At 44.6% G+C, this 27,049-nt stretch overlaps 1 protein-coding gene across 1 annotated transcript in view; it reads left to right on the top strand.

Annotated features, from left to right (window-relative positions):
• Positions 1–27,049, top strand: part of LOC109918964 (LIM homeobox transcription factor 1-alpha-like) — a 308,155-nt gene that overhangs the window by 243,018 nt on the left and 38,088 nt on the right. The window contains exon 3 of the mRNA XM_048601533.1: positions 17,390–17,622. Within this exon, the coding sequence (XP_048457490.1) occupies positions 17,390–17,622 (233 nt within the window). The remainder of the gene's footprint in view (positions 1–17,389; positions 17,623–27,049) is intronic.

Genomic DNA, 27,049 nt, shown 5'->3' with positions numbered 1-27,049 from the left:
TCATCATCATCATCATCATCATCATCATCATCATCATCAGATCCTTAATTCCAGATACTTATTGAATTCAAATGCCACCATCTGCCATGGCGGGATTTGAACCCAGGACCCTAGAACGTGATCTGGGTCTCTGGATTAACAGTCTAGCAATAATCCCACTAGGCCAATGCCTCCCCCTATTCAAGCTCGTCCTCATGACTTCACTGGTTTTTACCTTCTGGTATTATTCTGGTGTAACTGGCTTTCTGAAGCATAGAGCTCAGAGCACTGCAGATTGGTGTTTGACCAGAGCTCTGTGTGACTCCAGTACTTTCCATTCAAGCCCTTTATATCACAGGTTGATATTCCAGGCACCGTTTTTGTTCCTGTCTATCAGCTTTTCATGATTTGGCCACATCGACACCCTTTGCTTTTGTACGGCTCCTAGACTCTTCTCGTTAGGAAAACATTCCTGGATGACAGTTCCCCACTTTCAAGTCCATCTGCCACCATTTTGCTCCTTTGTTTTGTCTGTAACTCTTTGGAACATCCTCCCTTGCTCCCAACTAAACAACCGAGTGTACCTGCTGGTGTAGTGCCACCTAGCGGGCAGACAGATCCTCGGATTGATATCCCTCCTGGACGATGGCACCGCTGGCAGAGCAGCACTCGCTCAGTACCGCAGTGCAGGATCAGCCTGGGCTATGTGCTTAAATTCCCAAGCTAAGACTTGAACCTGTGATTCCTGGGAGTGACACCGTTGCCAGCTTGGTCTTGGTTTATATTGGTCCCACCCCATCTTCTCCACAAGGGTACAATTTAGAACATAGAACATAGAACATAAAACAATACAGCACAGTACAGGCCCTTCAGCCCACGATGTTGTGCTGAACCTTTACCCTAAACCTAAGGTCTATCTAACCTCCACCCCTACCTTACACTGTCATCCATATGCCTATCTAATACCTGCTTAAATGCCCTTAATGAGGCCGACTCCACTACCCTCTCCAGCAATGCATTCCACGCCCCGACCACTCTCTGAGTAAAGAACCTACCTCTGACGTCTCCCCTATATCTACCTCCACTAACTTTAAAACTATGCCTCCTCATAATAGCTACCTCCACCCTAGGAAAAAGTCTCTGGCTGTCCAGTCTATCTATACCTCTGATCATTTACCTCATGCTATCATTCCTTTAATTGAAGCCAATTTTATCAAGCCTGTGCCCTGATGGATGAAGTCAGCACTGCTCAGAGACAAGACCTACAAGAGCAGCTTTGGGCCCTGGCAGATTCTCAATTGTTTCTCCCTGTTATGTTAGTTGGTGTGCCAGCAAAATAGTGATTAGGCAGTGGCCTCCTCACAGAGATCAGCTTGTAGTTATTTCCAATTCTGTCGAACTGGCTGCATGGAATATATCAGGACCTGGTGTGAGAATTGACATTGTAGTCCTCTCATTCTCATCTCTGACTTGCACTGATTTTATCTGTCATTAATGACCGGGATCACAGGCTCAACCAAACTTGTATTATTGTTCCTTTCAATGAAGGTGAGGTATTTCTTTAAATGGTTAATCGATATGAGACACAGTTATGGTAGCATTATGCAGGAGGTAATGTTCATCTTTTTATTCGTTCGTCCACAGGATGTGGGCATCACTAACTCGGCCCATCCCTAATCACCCTTGAGAAGGGGGGGCATGACCGTTATGAAGCCTGCCCGAATATCGACCTGTAATCTGAAAATGTCCCAGATTTTCACGAAAATAGATCTTCCTCGATGCCAGAGACCAGATGTTTTCACAGAATATATTCGATCATCAAACTTTCAGTCTTTATGGAGTGCTTTTGTTGAACGGTAGCAGTGAAAGGGAATAGTGCTGATGTTGTGACTCTTGGTGTGTGAGGCCTGATTGTCTTCAAGTGGTAGAGTGTAAAGGAGGGATGTAGGAGGAGGTAGTGGTGTGTGGCAGGTACTGAGAAACTAACAATTAATAATGTGCTAAACCGGGCTTTGCGGTGGTAGTGGAGGTGGGTGGGGGGGTGGTGGTGGTCAGAACGCAAAGGAGATAAATCCTGTTAAACCAGCCAACAGCTCTTAAAGAGCTCAACAGGTTCATTCAAGGAATTAACAAGTGGACAAACACATTGCCTTTGTGTGAGAGTTAGCACAGGAACACATTGACGCCTTAACAGTGGGAGGTATGGCATCGCTGACAGCGTAGGCAGGAAGAGAGAGCAGGCCAAACATCTCCTCCTATCTGTTGGGAATGGCAAGCGGGCAGTTGGATTGGGCAAAATTCAACATTGCACACGGCAGCGAGATGGTAGGACCATCAGCCCTTACAGTCAGGAGGGTCTGGTCAAGTGTAAGACACCTACTATGATTCTTTCTCTGCCATCGCAGTGCCTGATGACTGAAGCCCTCCCTTTTCCCAACTGAAGAGAGCCATTGCTTCATCAATGAGGGATGGTGAGTGTCCAGTGTCAATTGAATGCTCGGATTCCATGTATGATCCTGACACATCTATGGTCTCCCAACCTTTCAAGGGAACGATGTCAGTTCCTCAGACATGGCTTAAACTTGGGTAAGATACCCAGAGATGTCAGAGCCCTCAAAGGAAGAGTACAGCCAAGGACTCCAGTCTTGTTAGAGCAACGTAATGGTGAGACCTGTGCCTCACTGAAGAAACATCTGATCTGTGCGTGTCTTGTGGAATAGTTATAGAATGTAGGTTGCTCAATACCAGCAGCATCAACTCCACTTTATATATTGCCTACAATGTCATAGAAGGTTTCAAAGCAATTCAAAGACACTTCATTAGACAAAATTTGACCTTGAGCCACATTACATGATACTGGGGCAAGTGACTAAAAGCTTTAGTCAAAGACCTCTCAGTTAAGGAATAGCTTGAAGAAGGTTAGAGAGGGTGGGAGCTCAGGTTAGGGAACTGAAGTCAGAATTGGCTCCTTCCACACTCTGCCACAGTTTCCAAGCTCAGATGCTGTCACAGAGCTATACATATTCTATGTACGTGAACCAGGAGTCCAGGCAATAGCAAGTATTAATCATTTTGGTTCTGATCTACCTGTGTGGGGGCTGGGGAAGGGGGTGAAAGGGCAGGGTAGGGGAATGGTCCCTGTGTTACAATCAGGATGAGAGGTATCCTGTCCAATATGTTCCTTTAATTTCACTCAATGAAGTGAGGATCAACTTATTGTTTCTTTCTCAGAACTGCTATATAGGCACAATGTGAGAATTTAACCCAGCACCTTTGGTGCTGTATGGAAGAGCCAATACTTGGCCTTTCTTGCTTATTACTCTGTGGGTTTTATAGTGTGCCTGCATCTCTCAGGATGCTTAGCAGTGCCGACCAGGAGACTGTTGCTATAGTTACACTTAATGCATTCTGCAGATGAAAGTAAGAACTCTCCAGTTTTGGATTTTCTCCACGATGCCGATGGTTAAAAGTGAGAAGCACCTTTTAAAGGTAATTTTCTCAGGTTGATGGAGTGAAGTAATCTGTAATATTATTATTGATGGTACCAGTTTATTCAATCATTATGTGAACAGGTTTCAATCAGCACATTTTATATTTCAAATGCCTTGTGTCAATACAAAGGACATTGAGGTAAAAAGTGTAAATCTCACTCTACCACTGCACTGCTGCCATCAAACACTCCCAGGGCAGGGACAACACGGAGTTAGATACAGAGTAAAGCTCTCTCTACATTGTCCCCATCAAACGCTCCCAGGAAAGGGACAGCACGGGGTTAGATACAGAGTAAAGCTACCTCTACACTGCCCCAATCAAACACTGCCGGGGCAAGGACAGCACGGGGTTAGATACAGAGTAAAACTCACTTTTCATTAGTCCGTCATGTGTTTACACAACATAGGATTTTTATTTTTCTTTATTCATTCATGGGATGAGGGCATCGCTGGCTATGCAGTATTTATTGCCCATCCCTAGAGGGCAGTTAAGAGTCAACCACATTACTGTGGGTCTGGAGTCACATGTAGGCCAGACCAGGTAAGGATGGCAGTTTCCTTCCCTAAAGGATATTAGTGAACCAGATGGGTTTTCTTCTAAGAATCGACAATGAATTCACAGTCGTCACTAGATTCTTAATTCCAGATATTTATTGAATTCAAATTCCACCATCTGCCGTGGCAGGATTCAAACCCACGTCCCTAGAATGTTACAAGAACAGAAGCTGCTGGAAAAGCTCAGCAGGTCTGGCAGCATCTGTGAACAAAAAAACAGAGTTAACGTTTCGGGTCCGGTGACCCTTCCTCAGAAACGAACCCGAAATGTTAACTCTGAATTTTTTCTTCACAGATGCTGCCGGACCTGCTGAGCTTTTCCAGCAACTTCTGTTTTTTGTTGCTGATTCACGGCATCCGCATTCTTTCGATTTCCCCAGAACATTGTCTGGGTCTCTGGATTAACAGTCCAGCGATAATACCACTGGGCCATCGACTCCCATTGTGGTGGTGGCTGAGAGTCATAGAGCTGTACAGAACGGAAACAGACCCTTTGGTCCAACCAGTCCAAGCTGGCCAAATATCCTAGACAAATCTAGTCGCATTTGCCAGTATTGGCCCATACCCCTCTAAACCCTTCCTATTCATATACCTATCCAGTTGCCTTTTAAACGTTGTAATTGTACCGGCCTCCACCACTTCCTCTGGCAGCTCATTCCATACATATGCCACCCTCTGCGTGAAAAAGCTGCCTGTTAGGTCCCTTTTAAATCTTTCCCCTCTCACCTTAAACCTATGCCCCTCTAGTTTTGGACTCTCCAGCCCGGGGCAAAAGACCTTGTGGACTTACCCTATCCATGCCCCTCATGATTTTATCTGGAAATTGGTCATGTTTAACTGTGGTTGGGACTGCACTGAAATACACCCATGAAAGATAACTGTTTCTGCGGTAGCTGGTCCCCAGCAAGTCATGTCCCTGCAAGGCAGGAGGAAGTGGAGATAACACAATGCTGAAAGCCTGGCTGTACCTAACATTTATAAAGCAGAAGACTGTAGGGGATTGATGAACATCGACCTTTGAAGATCAGATGTGCTCAGTCAGTTGTAGGAATGCAATCATCTTGAAGTGCTCTCTCTGTTTAGCTAGATGTCATTGCAAGGTTGGAGTGCTTCGGTATAGTTTACCCTTAAGATTAAGTGCCATTCGAGTGGATTACACGAACATTCAGTGGTTTAAATGTGTGAGAATGTGAAAGATACAAAGAAACAACCAGGCTGCAGCAGCCTGTTCTCTCCCTCAGTTGTGAGACACTCTTGAAGGCTTTAGACCCCTGGTCCCAGGAGGTCTGGACTTCTAACAACAATTACTTCCATTTTTTCATCTTGAGGGAAAAAGAAACCATCGGTGTTGCACAAAGTGGAGGACTGGAAAGCTTAGATTATTCAAGAGGAAGGGGCCTCTCGGTGTAACTTGTTTTCAAGTGAGATCAAGTTGCAAAATAGAGAAAATGTGTCAGAGTCTGGCATTCTGGGAGGGTGCACAAAGCTTTACTCTGTCTCTAACTCTGTGCTATTCCTGTCCTGGGAGTGTTTGATCGGGACAGTGTAGAGGGACCTTTACTCTGTATCTAACTCTATGCTGTACCTGTCCGAGGAGTGTTTGATCAGAGTGGTGTAGAGAGAGTTTAACTCTGTATTTAACCCTGTCCTGTCCCTGTCCTGGGATTGTTTCGGACAGGGTAGAGAAAGCTTTACTCTGCCTTTAACTCTGTGCTGTCCCTGTCCTGGAATTGCTTGATGGGGACAGTGTAGAGGAAGCCTTACTCTGCATCTAACCCGGTGCTGTCCCTGTCCTGGGAGTGTTTGATGGGGGACAGTGTCGATGGAGTTTTACTCTGCGTCTAACCGCGTGTCATTCCTGTCAGGGCAGTGTTTGATTGGAATAATGTAGAGGGGGTTTTACTCTGCATCTAACCCTGTGCTGTCCCTGGCCTGGGAGTGTTTGATGGGGGACAGTATAGAAGGAGCTTTACTCTGTATCTAACCCCGTGCTGCCCCTGTCTCCCCCCACTCCCGGTCGTCGGGGTGTTGACGCTAATATTGGGTAACAAGAGCACCACTATTCCTTCCACCCATCAAGAAATTTTGCAAATTTTCTATCCTTGATCACGATTCCTTTAATTACAACCCAGGCAGGGTTTTAAAATAGGAGTACGACTGCAAATAGATGCATGACAAAAATACTTTGAATTGACAAAAATAATGAAAGGCAACATTGTGGGATGGACAGGGAGGTAGATGTGAGGTCATTATCCAGATCAGCCATGATCCTATCAAATGCCAGAACAAGGACTGCAAGGACTGATGCCCATTAATCCAGCTCCTAAATCCGATCTTGCCCTGTCCCTGTGGGACTCGCTGCAATTTTAGACACAGGTGGCAGATCTTTGAACAGTCGCCAGTTTATGGAGGGCAGCATGTGGTGAGCAGCTGGATGTGCCGTCTCCAGATAGTGGAAGTGCGAGTGGGAGGCTCAGCAGCAGATGAGCTGAGGCAAGGGTGAAAGCCGAGAGATGTGTGGACAAGGAAATAACCGGCCTTAGGGCTGGACACAAATATGAGGCTGGAAAGCCCATCTCAGGGTCAAATGTGCCCCATCCTGGATGTGGGATAGAGTCTGCGGTTAGCAAATGGAGTTGGGAGTCAATGGCTTGAGTCTTCCCAAAATTCTGCCCATCCAGTACTGGATCTCTGATAGTTTAGCAACAGTGGAGGAGTCAGCAGAGGTGGTGACAGGGTGGAATTCAGGAGATATGCTTGTGTCACTGTCACATCATATGTTTGCACGCGAATATATTCCATTTTAAAAATAAAGAAGGAACAAAGCAAATGGACAACTTACTTTGGTACGAAATGGCGACCAAAGGCCAGGTGACACATTCTATGACTTCTACAAAAAGAATAAACTCATGTCTGAGTATGCTTCCGCAAATTTCTTAAAATATAAGTGACAGTGGGGTGGGGCACCCTCGCTCAAATAGAACCACCAAGGCAAAAAGAAATTTGTAGAACTTACACCTTTGAAACAAACCACCTAGCTCAAAGTCTAGACTTGCTGACTCTGAGTTTGAAACTAAAGATAAAGAATTGAAAAGACAGAAGTTATATGTGGGTGTGAAAGTCTGCCATCAATTCTCCAATGTATAGCAAAGGTGTCTAATCTCAAAACATTCTGGGTATCAATAACACTATTGACCACAGGATCAAAACTTGTTGCGGTTGATGTATCTTATTACTCTGAGAACCAGTGGGGAACTAGGTTTCCTCTGGAGCAACAGGATAAGAGGGATAAAGTCCACCAGCCAAAAGAACCATAGAATTGTTCCTCAATAACCAGTCAAGTCCGCTCAACCTCCAAGTAACTCATTGCCACCTGAAAAGCTTCAGCTCCATGGAAACTTGGCCATAACTTCATCTGGAAATCCTAAGACTTCCAACGTTTGTACTTTTCCAAAGATCCACCACGTGCACCTTAAATGATGCAATCTTAATGTGAAACAAAATCAGAAGTTGCTGGCAGATTTGGCAGCATGTGTGGAGAGAGAACAGAGTTAACATTTCGGGTCCAGTGACCCTTCCTCAGAACAGTTATGGCTGATTTCCAGCATCCGCAGTTACTTTTTAATTCAATCTTAATGTGATTTGTTTGTTGTATTTTGTTAATAATCTAGCTGCAAGCTTTGTTCTCTGGAATCCGTGTTTAGTTGTTTGTGTGTCTGTGTATCTAATGGAGGGAGAACGTGTATTTACATTCCAGGGCATTGTATGTTTGACTTTTCTTCTGATTTAAACAGTTACCCGAAAGCCTATTTTGACTTAATTACTGACAATCACAACAGCGAAGAGATGAAAGATTTCTCTAAGCGCGCATTACATTGCAGATACCCACACAAAAAAAAGAGATAGGATTTCCCACCTTCCTTTTCTCATCTACAACACTTGACACAGGGCATTATCACTCAACATGCTTTCAGGACTTCACTTTTGGCTGTATGACAATACTGTGGTGTTAAGAGGTGTATTTTGTCCTTTTGTTTTTGAAGAGAGGTTTTAAGGCAGAGGTCCTGAGCCATCAATTGAAAGCCCATAAAGTAAACAGCTTTTGAGGCCTTGGGGTTACTTTTTGAAGCAAAACACTCACTTTGTTCATTAGCTAGAGTTAAAGTACAACAGAAGAAAGAAGAAATTGGAATAACTTAACTCTATTGGAAAGCTTAACAGAATAATAGATTATTTTACTACTAAACAGTAACTGTTTCAATAACATCCCATAAATACACCCTTGGCCAAAGGCAAGTTCAGAAAACTAGATTGTCTCACAGGCAATGCTCCCGTCCAGGAAGAAAAACATCAAGAGAAATCTCTGAGACAGAGAAAGACGAGCAGGGAGAGATGTACTGCAGCAACTGCTACTGAAAGTCTAAAACTTAAAATCCTGGTTCTGTTGGAGCTTGACCCCACCCATTCAGTCTGCTTCTATTGTTCCAACTTTATGAAAAAACCCAAGACCTCAAAAGCTGTTTACTTTATGGGCTTTCAATAGACAGCTCGGTACATCTGCCTTAAAACTTCTCTTCAAAGAAAAAGGACAAAATACACCTCTTAAAGCCATAGTATCATCGCAGCTGTGATCATAGATCTGTGTCAAAATTCTGGCGTTCCTTTCCTAAGGGCATTGTGGGTTAACCTACAGCATGTGGACTGCAGGTTGCCACCATCTTCTCAAGGGCAATGAGGGACGGGCAAGAAATGCAGCGATGCCCATGTTCTATGAGTAAATAAAAAAAAGTCAAATCCAGCAGTTGTAGCTACTCAAGTATTGAGAAATGCACTCCAAATAATGTGTTTTGTTTGCTCAGTCTCCTGGGAATATTAAATTGTGCCTAAATCCTTTACCATTTGTTCTGAAATTATTGCAACTTAAAAAAAATTATGTTTATTTACATGGAATTGCAAAGGAATGGCACTGTGTATCCTTCATGTGGACAATGGTTCTCATCTCACGTTCCCACTGTTTCCATCAACTCTTTCCTTCAACTACCTACCTAGATCATTGAGTCTTCCACCAGGACTTGAGCACAAAGGTCACGTCTGGGTCTCCAGTGCAGTACCGAGGGAGTTGCTGTACACTTGGAGGTGCCGTCTATCAGGTTGGACATCAAACCCTGCCCTACCTATCTGCTCAGCTCGATATACAACATGCCCAGGCACTATTTCATGGAAGAGCAGGGACCAATATTTATACTTTATTTGTCATCAAAACAATTTATCTCATTACTATCATGTTGCTATTTGTGGGAATATTTTCCATGCAATTTGATGGTTGCATTTCCTGCATTAGGACAGTGACTACATTCAAATGTATTTTAATTGGTTGTAAAGCATTTGGGGACATCAGGAAGTAGCCTGGCCATGTCATGTCCATAGAAAGCTGGACAAATCCAGTCTGCTCAGTTACTGCCCCATCAGTCTACTCTTGATCATCAGCAAAGTGAAAGACGATGTTGTTGACACGGTACTTGCTCTGCAATAATCTTCTCACTGTTGCTCCATTTGGGAACTGTTGCTCCTGACCTCACTACAGCCTTGGTCCAAAAATGGACTAAAGAGTAGAATTCCATAGGTGAGAGTGAGAGAGACTGCCCTTGACTTCAAGGTTAAACTTGATCAAGTGTGGCATCAAGGAGTCCTGGCAAAACTGATGTCAATGGGAATCAAGGGACAAACTCTCTGCTGGTTGGACTCATACCAGACACATGGGAAGATGGTTGTGGTTGTTGAAGGTCAGTCATTTCAGCTCCAGGACATCCTTGGAGTTCCTTGGAAGATATTTTATAATCAATCTGTTCAGAGATGCTATGACACATCTCTGAAGCTGGTGGGACTTGGACTTGGGTTTCCTAGCTCAAAGGTACGGACACTACATATGCTACAAGAGCCCTCCCACACTCCCCAGTTCCTCAGAGTAGTGTCCTAGGCCCAAAAATCTTTAGCTGCTTCATCAATGACCTCCATCACAAGATCAGAAGTGGGGATGTTCGCCGATGATTGCACAATGTTCAGCACCATTCGCTCCTCAGATACTGAAGCAGTCCGTGTTCAAATGCAAGATCTGGGCAATATCCAGACTTGGGCTGATAAGTGGCAAACAACATTTGTGCCACAAAGATGCCAGGTAATGACCATCTCCAATGAGAGAGAATCCTTGACATTCAATGGCATTGCCATCACTTAATCCCCCATGATTAATGGGGTTGCCATTGACCAGAAACTGAACCAGACCACCTGTATAAATACAGTGACTACAAGAACAGGTTAGAGGCTAGGAATTCTGTAGTGGGCAACCCATTTCCGGGACTCTGCCATCTACACCTCACAAGTCAGGAGTGTAATGGACAGCTCCTCACTTGTCTGGAAGGATGCAGCTCCAACAACACTCAAGAAGCTCAACGTAGCGGCCTTCTTGATTGGTGACCCATCCACCACCTTTAACATTCATTATGTCCATCACTCACATGCAGTGGTAGCAGTGTGCACCATCTATACCCTACAAGAAAGAAACTTGCCAAAGCTCCTTACACATCACCTTCTGAAACCCACAACCTCTATCCCTTTGAAGGACTAGACCACACAGATAAGTTTACTTTCAAACCAGGAATGGGCAATAAATACTGGCCTAGCCAGCGACACACAGGTCCTGTAAATGAATTAAAGGTGGCTTCACCACTCTCCAAGTAAAAGTGTCTTCTGCATTATGTCCTCAGTCTCTTAAATCTGTACCCTTCTGCTTTAGACCCTTAACCACTGGGAAATCTAGTTTCCAACTTCTCTTCCCATCACTTCATCTGATGAGAACGAGCTCAGTTGCATCAGCTCTCAATCCCTCCAGTTCTTACTGAAACTCCTGGGGGAAAACACAAGGACATACTGCAATAATGGAACCTGTAGGCTTTTGAGTGCATGGCTTAGAAGGGCGCCTAATGTAAATGTGCCATGAGTGATTTGTACTGTAGTTGAGTTCTGTTTTGCTGATCAGATCTGTATCACTGCCTGTGACTTGGTGCCAAGCTTGAAAAGCAGGTGAGGGAAAGTGATCCTAGAGAGGTAACTGTGATAACACTGTCGGTGTGCCTACACCGCCTGATGCAAAAAGGCAGCTCATCTTCACCTTCTCTAGGGCAATTAGGGATCGGCAATAAATGCGGGTGTTCTTAAACTGAGCAAAAAAAAATTATTCCACTGAAATTTTATTTGTTCTTAAGGCAGCAATGAAACTAGGAAGCCTATAAGCTATTTAAAACTGGTGAAAATGTAAACAACCATGGAGTGTTAGATGGAGCATGACATTGCCTGGAATTCTTACCTCGTCTCAAGTCTGTAGTAGTTATAATTAGAGGTGCCTGAGGGAACTTCTGAAGATCCCATTTCTAAATTTCAAAGCATCAAATTTTAAATTGTCAATGAGATTCAGCTGAATGGATCTCTCTGTCTCTGTAGCCCTCATTGAACCTGACAGAAGATCTGCGTTCCTAGAACACTGGCTTTTCTACATGGGCTGAATGGAGTAATATTGAGTGGTGTCAGAAAGACCTCCCCACTTTCATAACTCCACATAAACTTGTGAGCAGCATAGTTCAGCAGGTTGTAGGAGCGAACCTTAGCATTTAGGTCCCCTTTCGTAGTCTCTCTGACAACGTCTATCATAGAAACACAGAAAATCAGAGCAGAAATAGGCCATTCGACCCTTCAAGCCTGTTCCCCCATTCATTATTATCGCAGCTATCATCCTGTTCCTGCTTTTCCCCCCATATCCTTTGAATATCAATGCATCAGGACACCATTGTTCAATAAAGAGCTGGTTCTAGTGAGACTGTGAGTGCATTTTCTCTACACATCAGGGGAATGTTGGCAGCAAACCCAGCGCCCTGTGAGGTGCAGTCTTGTTTGCATATACAACACTGGTTTTTTGCATCCCTCTGATGTCAGCCACCTAGGCACCATTGAGCTTTGTCCCAAAACCCCTCCGACACTGTTTCCTCACCCAGCGCTGCTGACACGTGCGTGTTACGGGTATCGAGTGGGACTGGGATTACCCAGCCTCGCTGATCAGCTGCAGCGTTAGTCTGGCTGGGGTACAGTGCCACCTGAAAGAGGTGGTCGATCCAGCTTCAATTGTCACCGCCAAAAGGAGAATTGGATGAAGACACACAGCAGGAAGATTTGGAAGGGCTGCAGAGAAAGGGTGCGGCAAAAGGGGGAGCACTTTCAGAGAGCCAGCACAGGTAGTCTGGGCTGAATGGCACTTTGTATCATGCCATCTTATGTTTGGTGCCGACTGAAACCTTTGGGGCTGGGGTAGAGGTCTCATTTGTGACTAGCCCCATGGAATCCTTACAGTGTGGAAGCAGGCCATTCGGCCCATCGAGTCCACAATGACCCTCTGAAGAGCATCCCACCCAGATCCACATCCCTGTAACCCTGCATTTCCCATGGCCAATCCACCCGAGCCTGCACATCTTTGGACTGTGGGAGGAAACCGGAGCACCCGGAGGAAACCCACGCAGACACGGGGGACAATGTGCAAACTCCACACAGACAAGACACCGGAGGGTGGAATCGAGCCCGGGTCCCCAGTGCCGTGAGGCAGCAGTGCCAGCCGGCGGCATCGAAGGTGGGGGTGTCTGATCTTGGCTATCTCGCCTCACTCATTCACCTCAGGCACCAAGTCTGAACTTGGGCAATGCTTCTCCATGCCCCACCTAGAACCCTACCCAGCCCTTCTCTCTCTCTCTCCGCCCTGCTCATGGAAATCCAAAAACCAGCTCGGCGTAATCCGGCACTCGTGATTAGGGATGATTGATTGCGAGTCATGTTTCATTAATCAGATGTTTAAATATTGTCACTCTCCCTCCCCTCCCCCGCACTGTTGCTAAGCTTCGGGCTGCGGAAGAAATTCCACACTTGCTTATTTGACAATGCAGCAGCTTCTTAAACAGATTAGCGAGGGTCGATTAAACAGATTAAAGGGGAGGGTGGAGGGGGGTGCGGTGTAGGTCCGAAGAAGCATATTTTCTTTTTATTAAACTGGGTTTGCCGTCTCCATGGCGACGCAGCTAATAACACATGTTGGGCGAGCGGGGACTCTGTAAGGCTGCATTTTCTCCTGTCGATCTCCTGTAATTTAAATCGGACTGACATTCAGCTCTGCGGGGGAGGGGCCAGTTTTCAAGGAGATGGTAACCTGGACCGTAACCGCATGCCACACGTTACACACAGATAGGTATGGAAAGTTGCATCGTCAGCGCACTATGACACAGAGGCTCAAGTTGTGCTGCTATTTAACATTGTAGAATTTTTGCCAAATGTGGCTGAGTCATTCCCTTTTCACCCAGCGTGTACTGTACATGGACAGGAACTGACACTGAGACACACACACACACACACACACACACACACACAGTTCCAGACAGGACTGAATCAATCCCCTTTTATCCAGTATGTACTGTACATGGACAGGAGTTGACACTGAGATAAACATAAGCTGGATAAATGCCACTTCCTTTGCAGTCTGTTGATGTTGGAGGATATATCTGATGTGAATATCTGATATGTTTGATGAGGACAACTATATTAAATATGAATACTACAGACTGTAATTGAGACAGTGGATAAGATTTACACTATATATGCAATCATTAGCAAAATAATAATTACATCCTATAAAATATTGATTTACCTGTATTAATTTAACATCAATCACTCAGGTATTGAAAGAAGATTCTTTTAACTTGGAATCAAAAGCTGCTGTGTGTCTCTTTAATTAGAAAGGGTGTATGGAAGCACTCGTAGACTTGCAACAGGCTTGTATTTATTTTTCTGAATTCTCAACGGTTTTCTTTTGTGTTCTTGGCTCTATTTGCGAACAGTGTAGCCATAATTCTAGGGAGTGGGAACCCAAGAGTAAGCAGTATGAGTAGACCTGCGTCCATCAGGGTGATATGATGGTGGGCTTGGTTTGGGGCAGACCAAGTGTGGTTAAAGAGAACTTGCTCCTCACACTGCTTAACCTGAGAGCTTTCAATCCCGTCTTCGTTCCTGACTGAGTCTCCTTCCCTGTCCCAAATCTTTTTCCCATTCTTTCCCAGAGATATTGGATCTTGCTGGGACCTTTGTTTCCGTGGCTACAGACAACTCTGTAGTCTTGCTCAGTTTGCCATTCTGCATCCATGAGCCATACTTATGACCCCAAGTAGCACCATGGCTGTTCCCCTACAGCGGCCATCACAGACAATCCCTGTTCTTGTTCTCATCCACACACTCACCATTCCACTCGTTTCCACTGCTCCATCTCTTGCGCATTTTCCAAGTGGTTTTCAAGGAGCAGGAATTCACGGCTGACTTCCCTCTCTTTAGATCTCACCCAACCTGCTCATTGAGATAACTCTACGCAGATTGTAACTCAGTGAATCAGAGCTGGATGGTTCAGAGACCTGATCGCTGACACGGAGCCTTTGTAAAAATACTTTGTTAAGCAATTTATTTTCTTGGCCATGTGTCTGCAGGCAATAAATGTGAGAGCGTTAACTGCTGTCAGCAGTAGGCTATCTCACATAGTGGCAGTAATCTCAAGTCTTAATTTGAGGCTTAGCTATTGTATACTCACAGCCTATAATCCTGGGATCACATGGAACATCTGCTTTCCAAATGAGACCAGCCTTTTCGCTGGTTTGGAGGAGGATAGCTAAATAGGAGACCACGAAAAGACAAAGCTACTCTGAGTTAGCAGCAGAGCAAAGTTCTGAATGGGATGGATGCTTCAGTATAACGTGTGATTGACGGGTGGGTAACAGAATGTCTTGCTATAATTCCAGACTGGAGCAAATTTTGGATTGGATTTGCAAATTTGATTAGTGACCAGTAGCCTTCTAATGAAAATTTGAAATCCCAGGTACTCACCAAGAGAATAAAGCCACAAAATTCCATTGCTTTAAGGAAAAAATGTTACTATATGCCAGCTAACAAATAAAACAAGATCAGAATTTGCATGACACCAGGTTAAAGTCCAACAGATTTATTTGAAATCACAAGCTTTTGGAGATCTGCTGCTTTGTCAGGTGAAGTCACTTCACTGGTGTTGTGTGACCTCTGATCTTGTCCACCCTAGTCCAAAACCAGCACCTCCACATCATAACAAATAAAACAGTCAATTATCTGCTATCCCTCCAGAATTACCGCAAAGTCAACATGGATTCACAAGGAAACTTTGGATGAACACAACACAATTCTGCACAGGTGCAACCAAGGCAGATCCCATGAATCTCTCAGCAACCAACCCGGACATCAATCTTCTCTGAGAGTTACAAAAATTTGTTCCACTCCTGTCTTCCTTGTGAAGAATTCTCGCTGCTCTCCTGCAAAGATCTAGTCTGATCCCTAGCTGACAACAGATCTGCTCTATGCAAGTTCCACAGATACAAACTTAACCCAAAAGGTACACTACTCCAGATTGCTCTCGAATCTATACACAGACTCATCCCTATTGGTTTTCTATTTATTAAATTGACCTCCACCCGAGATCCCATTCCAACACGGACGCCCACTTTGTTGGTCAAAGTCCCAGTTTCTAAACACACGCAAAGTCCCAACTTCTCAGACAATCTGTTATTCCTGGGCCTCCCTGATCTCTCTCTCTCTCGCTTAGAAACATTCAGTGAACAATGTCTTCCAGGACTTCTCTGTGGCCTATACATCTTAGCAAGTAGCTACTGGCAGCGCTTCAGATGTGTGGACCCTTGAAACTGATCTGCCCCATTAATACCTCCCAGCAGGGTTCCACCCCATTGTTCTGAAGGACGGTCAGATGCATCAATCCTCTGTCATTCAGCACAGAACCTTAAACATTGCAATCTCCAGTCAACCAAAGGATCATTTCTCCTTCCTCCCCCACCAACAAGGTGTATAATTACTCTGGCTCCCAACACCTACCATGCACCCTCGCAAATAATGCAAAATGAATAGATTTCATCTCAGCTTGGAGAACCTCATCCATTACAATTGGGATCCAATGTCATATGGGTGGAGTAAGAGTGCTTGAAATACTTGATGAGGAAAAGACGTTATCTTGTCACTGTTGAATGGGGGGGGGGGGTTGTTGTAAATGTAAAGACAGATATAAATGCTGGGACAAACACAGAGAATACTGAGAAATTCAGCAGGTCTGGCAGCATATATGGAGAAAGAGACAGCGTTAACGTTTCGAGTCCAATATGACTCTTCTTCAAAATCGGAAGCCGTCGGAAAATGGTAGGTTTTATAGTTTTGAACGAGCCGAAAGATTAAAATGGAAATCCTGCCAGAGAGAAGAGCAGGTCTTCAAGGTGGGTGTTCCTGGAAGAGAAGTGGAATTAAATGCTTGAATAAAAGCAAAATACCACAGATGCTGGAAATCTGAAACAAACACAGAGAATGCCAGAGAAGGTCAGAAGGCCTGAACAATTCAAGAACCTGCTATTTTCCAATGTCTTTCGGTTCTGAGGAAGAGTCATACAGGACTCGAAACATTAACTCTTGTTTCTCTCGCTACAGATACTGAGCTTCTCCAGCACGTTCTGTGTTTGCTTCAGATTTCCAGCATCTGCAGTATTTTATGCTTCTTTGAGTGTGTCCACTGGAGTTTTGCTTCAGTGACTTTTGCAGTCGGAGGGGAATTGGTACCCAGCCTGTTGTAGCTGTGTGGTTGTCTTCGTAAGGAAAGAAAGTGGCTGTTTACGAGGAAAAGCTGACCAAATGGGGTCGAGGACACAACTTTGTATTCAGTTGTGAATATAAATCTCTGCCGCTAGTCATACCGAGTGCAATATTATAGTTATCACAATATCTAAATGTTGCTGCCAATTCTCACTGTTGATTTGCTGTCACTCTTGTAGATATGTATTGGTAACTGGGAATGTTTATCTGCACATTCAGTCAGAGTGGAATGGTTGCCCATTATAAGCTCCTACGTGATTGTCCTGTCTGCTAACTGTTGGTCGCAAGCACAGGCCTGCGGAGGCCACATCCGAACTGCTGACTTTCCATATTAACTATGGGATTGTTAGCACGTTCGCCAGTAATTTTAGGTCTCTTTTCCCAGAGAGAAGTTGCCCGCCCACTCCCACCGAAGGGCTAGAGAGGGAATCAGAGCCTGGGAGGGTAAATGAAGCAAAGATAGAGCTGGAAACAAAAAGATGAGAGACAGAGTGAGGAGGTGAAACGAGCTGCAATCACGACATTAGAGAAGCATTGACAGTGTGAAGGGCTTGATCTGCAAGGGGTGTGAAATAGCCTCAGCATTCAATGGGATCTTTCTCTTTGTGTCTGTGCAGGCTGTTTGCAGCCAAGTGCAGTGGCTGCATGGAGGCGATCGCCCCTACGGAGTTCGTCATGAGGGCGCAGAAGAGCGTCTATCACCTGCCCTGCTTCTGCTGCTGTGTGTGCGAGCGGCAGCTCCAGAAAGGAGACGAGTTTGTGCTGAAGGAGGGCCAACTACTCTGCAAGGGCGACTACGAGAAGGAGCAGGAGCTGCTGAGCCTGGTCAGCCCGGCCGCCTCGGACTCAGGTAACCCAAACCCACCGCCAGCGCCAGGCAGGGTTTAACAGGCCAATGCACACGCGACGGGCCGAATGACCCGCAGGCTAGGATTCGCAGCAGGCAGGTGAAATTGACCGTGCCATGGAATGCAGTTCCTCAACATTGCTAACTGGGGAAGGCCATCTTTCTGTCCTTCCCCCTCACCCAGCATTATCTAAAACATTTGACCCTTACCAGACTAGTTTCGTGGTATTAAATGGACTATTATTTGAATGGTAAAGAATTGCAGCGTGCTGCTTGTGCACATGGAGTTGGGTGTCCTTGTGCATGAATCATAAAAAGTTGATCTGTAGCGATTATTAAATGGATTATTATTTAAAGGGTGAAAAATTGCAGCGTGTTGCTTGTGCAGAGGGACCTGGGTGTCTTTGTGCATGAATCATAAAAAGTTGGTCTGTACCGGGAAGCGATGGCCTGGTGGTATTATCGTTAGACTGTTAATCCAGAGACCCAGATAACATTCTGGGGACCCGGCTTCGAATCCCGCCACGGCAGATGGTAGAATTTGAATCCAATAAGTATCTGGAATTAACAATCCAATGATGACCATAAAACCCATCTGTCTCTCTAATGTCCCTTAAAGAAGGAAACTGCCATCCTTACCTGGGCTGGCCTACATGTGACTCCAGACCCACAGCAATGTGGTTGACTCTGAACAATTAGGGATGGACAATAAATGCTACCTAGCCAGCGAAACCCTCATCCTGTGAATGAATAAAGGAAAAAAAAAAGCTGCAGCAGGTATTTAAGAAGGTAAATGGAATATTGTCCATCATTGCTGGATGGATGGAGTTTAAAAACAGGGAGGTTATGTTACAGCTGTATCAGGTGCTGGTGAGGGCACACCTGGAGTACTGTGTACGGTTTTGGTCTCCTTACTTGGGAAAGGATGTGGTGCACTGTGTTGATTCCAGAGTTGAGAGGGTTGGCTTCTGAGGAGAGATTGAGTAGACTGGGACAATACTCATTAGAATTTAGAAGAATGAGTTGGGGAGGTGGGGAATCTTATCGAAACATATAAAATTATGAAGGGAATAGATAAGATAGAAGCAGGGAGGTTGTTTCTACTGGTGGGTGAAACTAGAACAAGAGAACTTTGCCTCAAAATAAGGGGGAGCAGGTTTAGGACTGAGTTGAGGAGGAACTTCTTCACCCAAAGGGTTGTGAATCTGTGGAATACCCTGCCCAGTGAAGCGGTTGAGGCTACCTTATTGAATGTTTTTCAGGCAAAGATAGATAGATTTTTGAACAGTAAAGGGATTAAGGGTAATGGTGAGTAGATAGGTAAGTCCGCGAAAAGGTCGGCCATGATCTTATTGAATGGTGGCGCAAGCTCGAGGAGCCAGATAGCCTACTCTGCTCTTATTTCTTATATTCTTGTGTCCTTATCTGCTGCCACAGAGGTCTGAATCCTATGGAGAGCTGTGATCTTCTTTGAGCTGCCCTGCTGGAAACAGGGTTTATGGCCAGTACCCCACTGAGGCCTATTGAAGAAATGGTGCCCATAATTTGGACAAAGACCTTGGAGATGGCCAGAAGGGCAAACTCACTTTTAAGCCTTGGGAGCATATTGCACGTTAGGGCCTGTCCCTCTTCTACCGTGAATGCACTCGGTGGATGAGTTACTCAGCAGGTATTTCCCAACCCGAAGCCCCTTCTCATCTCAGAGTCGCAACCTGGTGGTTCAGGCCCCGCTCCAGAGACGTGAACACTTCGACGAGGCTGACACTACAGGGCAACGCTGAGAGGGGACGACACTGCTAATGATTGCATGAGACATTAAGCCAAAACCCTGTCTAGCTCTCACGGGGCCAGTCTATCCAAAAGAACTAAAGAGCTCCGTCATAAGTATTGTTTACCCAAAGACAATAACAGATTACCGGGTCATTATGTTTATGGGAGCTTGCTGTGCTTAAATTAGGCCCTACGCCTCGTTCATTAGTGCAACAGTTAAAATTGATAACTGGTTGTAAGGCACGTTGGGACATACAGGGTTAGTGAAAGGTTCCATGTAAATACAAATCATTCTTTCTGGTACTCGAGAGCAGGCATGGTTCCAACTATGTCAGATGTTTTAAAGTAACACAGGCTGGAGGTTGCTGTATCCCAGTGCTGGCCCAGCAGATTGTGTGCTTGGAAATTCCCCTCAACATTCCTTTCCTGGCGCACACCTCAGTTCGACAGAGATAAGCCTCGTCTCTTTCAAGAGAAACCACTGGTAGAACTGAATGGATCAAATGGAGGAGACAGAACTGTTGGCAGGAATATTACAGGAAGGACCACCCTGGCACTAATTGAAAAGAATTAGCATTTTTGATTTCATGGTGCCTTTGAAGAAATCATTCCTTGGAGTACCAGTTTACAACAAGTTTGGGGTGTTTCCCACAATGAAAGGAGAGTCCATGTACCAGCTCATCATAGAATCCCCTACAGTGTGGAAACAGGCCCTTCAGCCCAAAAAGTCCACACCTACCCTCAGAGCATCCCACCCAGACCCATCCCCATAACCCACCTACACATCCCTGAACACTATGAGGCACTTCAGCATGGCCAATCTGCCCTAACCTGCACATCTTTGGACTGTGGGAGGAAACCGGAGCACCCAGAGGGAACCCACGCAGACACGGGGAGAATGTGCAAACTCCACACAGACAGTCGCCCGAGGGTGGACTCGAACCCAGGCCCCTGGCACTGTGAGGCAGCAGTGCTAACCGCTGAGCTGTTGGAGCAGCCCCGTTTTGTGTAGCTTTATTTCAATTCACTCCTGCCCAGCCTCCTCCAGTTTGCACCCTTTGTAAACTCAAGCTCAACCAAAACTCTGCTACCTCCGTCTTACCTTGTACCAAGTCCCAGTTCCCTGCCAACCCTGTGCTTGCTGAACAACGCTGGCTACCATTCCAGCAACACCTGGATTCTTAAAACCCTCATGCGCATTTTCAGATCCCTTCAGGGCCTGGAACGTCTTGGAGCCTTCGCCTGCCCCACAATCCTCTGGGATCTCCGCATTCCTACAATATCATTGGCAGCCTCAGCTACGGCTTCTCTAGCCTCAAGCTCTGCTAAAATCTCTCCACCCTCTCCATCCTCCTTTTAAAACCTGCCTCGTTCACCAAGTCTCAACCATCTCCTCATGTGACGCATGTCAAATTTTGTCCAACGGTGTTCCACTGAGCCTTCCACAGGGCAAGTGGTGTATAAAGGTAATTTATTGTAATAAGGAGATTTCAAGGGATTTAAACCCTAAGCCCTGGTGTGAAATAAGAGAAAACATTCTTTTGATAGCTTCTTGACATGAGCACCATGGCAAGACGTGCAACTTGACATCTCCGAATGCACAGGACTTCTCTTGGGATGTGGAGGTGCTAATTTTTTTCTACCTGAAATGACCAGGGTAACATGTACAGAGCAGCTATGCCTATGGGTTTGTCAGTGTTTATCCTAGATTGGGAATTAATGGCAAGGACAACGCTGGAAGCAAAAGACCCAGGATTCTGTTTTCCTGTTTTATTTTCACGGTATACATGCTGGGCCAGCATTTATTACCCATCCCTAAGTGCCCTGGAGAACACAGTAATGAACCACCTCTTTGAACTGCAGCAAATCCATTCAAGCTTAATGACAGGATTTGGACAATGACAGTGAAGGAATGCAATATACTCCCAAGTGTGCGGGTTTGAGGGGAATGGGTGGTGTTTCCATGCATATGCTGCCCTTGCCCTTCAAGACAGTAGTGATCCCAGGTTTGGAAGGTGCTGTAAAAGGTGAATTTCTGCAATGCGTTTTGTAGATAGTAAACATTGCTGCTATTGTGTGTCTGTGATATGTTTAAGGTATTGGATGAGGTAGCAACTTTGCCCTGGACGGGGCTGAGCTTCTTGAATATTGTTGGACCTTCATGTACTCAGAAAAGTGGAGGGTATTTTATCACAATTCTGACTTTTCCCTTGTAGATAATGAATAATGGATAGAGTTCTGGACCACAAGAAGTGAGTTGCTTGTCACTGAATTCTCAGCCTCTGATCTGCTCTTGTAGCCAGTTCAATTATAGAGTCATAGAGGTTTACATCATGGAAACAGGCCCTTCGGCCCAACTTGTCCATGCAGCCCAGTTTTCCCAATTTTATCTAGTTCCATTTGCCTGCGTTTGGTCCATATCCCTCCATACCTATTCCATCCATTTACCTGTCTAAATATTTCTTAAGTAACAAAATTGTACTCCCCTCCACCAGTACCTCGGACAGCCTGTTGCAGACACTCACCACCCTCTGTGTGAAAGAAGTTGCCCCTCTAGACCCTTTTGTATCTCTCCCCTCTCACTTTAAACTTATACCCTCTAGTTTTAGACTCCCTTACCTGGGGAAAAGCTGTCGGCTATCTACCTTATCTATGCCTCTCATAATTTTATAGACCTGCATAGGATCGTCACCACAGTCTCCAATGCTCCAGGGATAAAGTCCCAGACTATCCAGCGTCTCCTTGTAGCTCCGACCTTCCAGTCCAGGTAGTATTCTTTTTCTGGTTAGTGACTCCCACAGTGGTGTTGAGAGTGGAGGGGTTCCGCAAGGGTAATGCTATTGAACGCCTGGCAGAAATAGTTAGATTCTCTCTAGGCCAGTTCCTCGAGGTGGATCCGCCATCGAATACATTTCATGGCCGATCTATTTGGGTTTTGAATTCCATGTTCCCGTCAACTCCCTTTGATTCCATTGCCTGACAAAAATCCACATCTTAGAAGTGTCAATGATCCCGCCCCCACTACCTTCTGCGGCAGAGAGTTTCAGAGGTGCGGAAGCTTCTCAGGGAAACAAGATTCTCGTCTCTGTTCAAAAAAGGGCAGACCCCTAATTTTAAAACTCCGTCCCTTAGTTCTGGACTCACCCGAAAGAGGAAACACCTTTCTCACATCCACCTTGTCAAAGCGTTTCATGATCTTATACGATTCAATCAAGGCACTGGTCCCTTTTCTAAAGTCCAGGGGAAACAAGCCCAGTCTGTCCAACCTATCCTCATAAGTCAACCCACTCATCCCAGTTATCAGTCTGGTAAACCTTTCCCAATGCATTTACATTCTTCCTTAAATAAGGAGACTAAAAATGCACACAATGTTCAGGGTGTTGTCTCACCAGTGGTCTGTGTAATTGAAGAATAACATCCATACTTTTCTGTTCAATTTCTCTTGTAATGCAGGATAGCATTCCCTTTGCTTCTTAATCACTTTGCTGCAGTTAAACTAACGTTTTACAACTCACAGAGTCATAGAGATATATCATTTGGAAACAGACCCTTCGGTCCAACTCGTCCATGCCTAAATTAATCTGGTTCCGTTTGCCAGCATTTGGCCCATACTCCTCTAAACACTTCCTATTCATGTACCCATCCAGGTGCATTTTAAATGTAATTGTACCGGCCTCCACCACTTCCTGTAGCAGCTCATTCCATACATGCATCACCATCTGTTTGAAAAACCTGCGCCTTAGGTCCCTTTTGAATCTTTCCCCTCTCACCTTAAATCTGGGCCCTCTAGTTTTGGACTCCCCACACCAGGGAAAAGACCTTGTCTATTTATCCTAACCATGCCCCTCATGATTTTATAAACCTATATAATGTCAATTCCCAGTCTCCGACGTTCCAGGGAAAATAACTCCAGCCAATTCAGCCTCTCCCTGTAGCTTAAATGCTCCAACCCTGGCAACATTCTTGTAAGTCTTTTCTGAACCTTTTCAAGTTTCACAACATCCTTCCTATAGCATGGAGACCAGAATTGCACGCAGTATTCCAAAACTGGCCTAACCAATGTCCTGTACAGCCACAACATGACCTCCCAACTCCTATACTCAATGCACTGACCAATAAAGGCAAGCATACCAAATACCTTCATTACTATCCTATCTGCCTGGGACTCCACTTTCAAGGAACTATGAACCTGTACTCCAAGGTCTGTTTGTTTAGCAACACTCCCCAGGACCTTACCATTAAGTGTATAAGTCCCGCCCTGATTAGCCTTTCCAAAATGCAGTACGTCACGTTTATCTAAATTAAACACCATCTGCCACTCCTCGGCCCATTGGCCCATCTGATCAAGGTTCCATTGCACTCTGAGGTAACCTTCTTCACTGTCCACTACATCTCCAATTTTGGTGTCATCTGCAAACTTACTAACCATACCTCCTACGTTCACATCCAAATCATTTACATAAATGACAAAAAGCAGTGGGCCCTGCAGTATAACACTTAAATCCCTCTGCACCGAGGAATTCTGCAGTTCATTTTTGTTTAAGGAATGGTCTGCTGTTTTATTCTTTATGCCAAGTTTAATAATTTCACACATTCCCACATTATATTCTCTTGTCCAGACTATTGCCCATGCAATCGAGCTATCAATATTAGCCTGCTTTCCCACATCTTTATGTTATCCGAACATATAGGCACCATGCCTTTAATCCCATCATCTCGGTTGTTGATGTAAATTATAAAATGTTGAGACTGTAGCATAGACCCCTGCAAGACCCTACTCATTGTATCCTGTCAATCATAAAAAAAGCCTATGTCTTAAATACTTTGTTTTCTACCAGCCATCCAGTCTTCCATCCATGCTAACATGTTACACCCTATATCACATGTTTCTCCTTTGCTTTTTATGTGGCACCTTTTCAAATGCCTTGTAGAAATCCAAGTACAGTATGTCAATGAGGTCCCCTTATCTACAGCATGTGTTAGTCCTTTATGGACCTCCAATACATTGGTTTAACATGATTTCCTTTTCATAAAACTATGCTGATTCTTTCAGCGTGTCCTATATGCACAGAGCTATCATCTCTTATCAATTCTTGCCTATTACAGACACAAGCTAACTGGCCTATAATCTCCTAACTGTTTTTAGCTCTACTTGAGTAAAGAGGACATATTTGCTGCTTTCCAATCTGATATGACCTTTTCAGAATCAAGGGAATTTTGGAAAATTAACTCAATTGCATCTAATATCCCAACTGCCACCTCTTTTAAGACCCTAGGATGAATCTACCTGCGCATGTCAGACCACATCACCATCATTTTGCTCAGTATCTCTTCCAGCAACTGATTTATAGCTGTCACTGGAACGTTCTTTACTTGTATGCTCAGTAGTAAAAACAGAAGCAAAATATTTGTCAATTTTATCTACCATTTCCTTTTTATCTTCTACTAACTCCCTATTCTGGGTCTCTAGAGGACCAGCACTTATATTACTTACTCTTTACCTTGTTAGATACCCATAGAAACTTTTACTATCGTTTTTACCTCTCTAGCTTCCTCTCATACTGTTATTTCGTCCTCCTCATTAACTTTGTAATTATTCTCTTCTGTACTTTATATTCTGACCAATCATTAAACGTGCCACTCACCTATGTGTAATTATACATTTTTTCTTTAATTTTGGTGCTTCCTTTAAGATCTCAATATAACTGTGGCTGGCCCTCCCTTTAGAACTTTTTTTTGTAGTACAAATACATGTTACTGTCTGTCACTGCTTCTCTTTCGATCCATTCCTCAGCCTAGTGTCCAGTTCATTTCAACTAGCTCATGGTCATGCCAACATGGCTGTCCTAATTTAATTTTAAAAGTTATTCTTCAACCCACTCTTCAAACTGGATGTAAAGTTCAATTATATTGTGGTCGTTATCTCCTAGGGGTGTCTTTGCTCTGAGTTTGTCAATTAATCCTATCATGCAACACAATGCCAAGTCTAATATAACCTATTCTCTGGTCAACGCCAGAAAGTGCTGAAAACAACAAATGCTGTAGATAACAGTGGGTCAGACAGCATCCATGGAGAGACAGCAGGCTAACGTTTCAAATCTAGATGACTTTTCATCAGAAAGTCCTGCTCCAAGTAACTATCTCAAAAGCAATCTGTGAACTCCTCATCCAGTCTACTGCTGCCAATCTGATTTTTCCAGCTTATATATAGGTTTAAGTCACCCCTGATTATTACCATCCATTTATCACAAGTATCCAGTATTTATTCTTACATACTTCATATCCTATATTGTGATTACTGTTAAAAGGCTTGCAGACCATTCCCAATGATGACAACTTTTCCCTGCTATTCCTCATCTTCACCCAAACTGATTCTACATTCTGATCTCCTGATGCTATCCGAGATCAGCAGTGTTTCCCCCCATCTTTACATCACTTCCTATTCTGCTTGAATGTCATATGCCTGTCTATATTCAACCTATGACCTTATCCTTGTCATCCTGCAGCAACATCTTTGTAATGGCTATCGAATTGTATTTATTTATTTCAATGTGTGTGATCAGTTCATTCACTTTGGGATGAACGTTCTATCCGTTCATGTACAGGGCTTTTGGCTTTGTGTTTCCGTTCAAAGTGTAGTGGAGTACAAAACCCTTTCTGCTTCACTGGTTATGTGGATTTCTAGGACAACAGCACCCTGTATGGTTCAGGTACAGACTTTCCCAATGTTACAAATCCCATCTTCCCTGGTTCTGGTCCCAGTGCCCCATTGAAACGAACCCACATTTTTTTTTACTTCATTCACAGGATGAGGGCATCGCTGGCTGTGCCAGCATCTGTTGCCCGTCCGTAATTGCCCAGAGGGCCATAGAGAATCAACGACATATTGTTGTGGGTCTGGAGTCACGTGTAGGTAAGAGTGACAGACCAGGTAAGGGTGGCAGATTTCCTTCCCTAAAGAACACTAGTGAACCTGATGGCTTTTCCCAACAATCAACAATGCATTCCTGGTCATCATCAGACTCTTAATTCCAGATATTTATTGGATTCAAATTCCACCATCTACCGCAGTGGATTTCTAACCTGCATCATCAGAATATTACCTGGGTCTCCAGACTAATAGTCTAGCGATAATACCATGAGGCCATTGCTTCCCACCATTGTCTCACACAGGTCTTTGAGGCATGCATTTCATATCTCTCTTCTTATTTGCCCTATGCCAATTTGCAAGTGTAGCAGTTAGCGATTATTACCTGAGGTTCTGAATTTTAATTTTGCACCTAGCTTCTCATACTCTCTGTTTGCTGGTTCTACTTAAGCCAGTTTGGACCCTGAACACTAGATCTTCCCCTCCTACTGTGAGTACTTCTCCAGCCCTGAGCAAATGTCCTGAATCCTGGCACCAGACAGACAGCACAGTCATCCAGACTCCTCCTCTTTGCTGCAGAGAACAGTGTTGATACCCCACCCCCACCCTTGCTAGATTGCCCCCTATTATCACCACATTCCTTTTCGCTACCTCACTTGAATGATGTCACGGCTAGTTAACTCATTCACCCCTGCGTCCCCCCTGTCGTCCCAAGCAAGTGGAAGATAACCTCAGAGATAGTAGGAACTGCAGATGCTGGAGAATCCGAGACAACAAGGTGCAGGGCTGGAT

The sequence above is a fragment of the Rhincodon typus genome, chromosome 10 (genome assembly GCF_021869965.1).
Source record: "Rhincodon typus isolate 14 chromosome 10, sRhiTyp1.1, whole genome shotgun sequence".
In the NCBI taxonomy this organism is placed as follows: Eukaryota; Metazoa; Chordata; class Chondrichthyes; order Orectolobiformes; family Rhincodontidae; genus Rhincodon; species Rhincodon typus.
The sequence above is the reverse complement of the archived record's forward strand: the minus strand, read 5'-3'. Positions and strand labels throughout refer to the sequence as shown.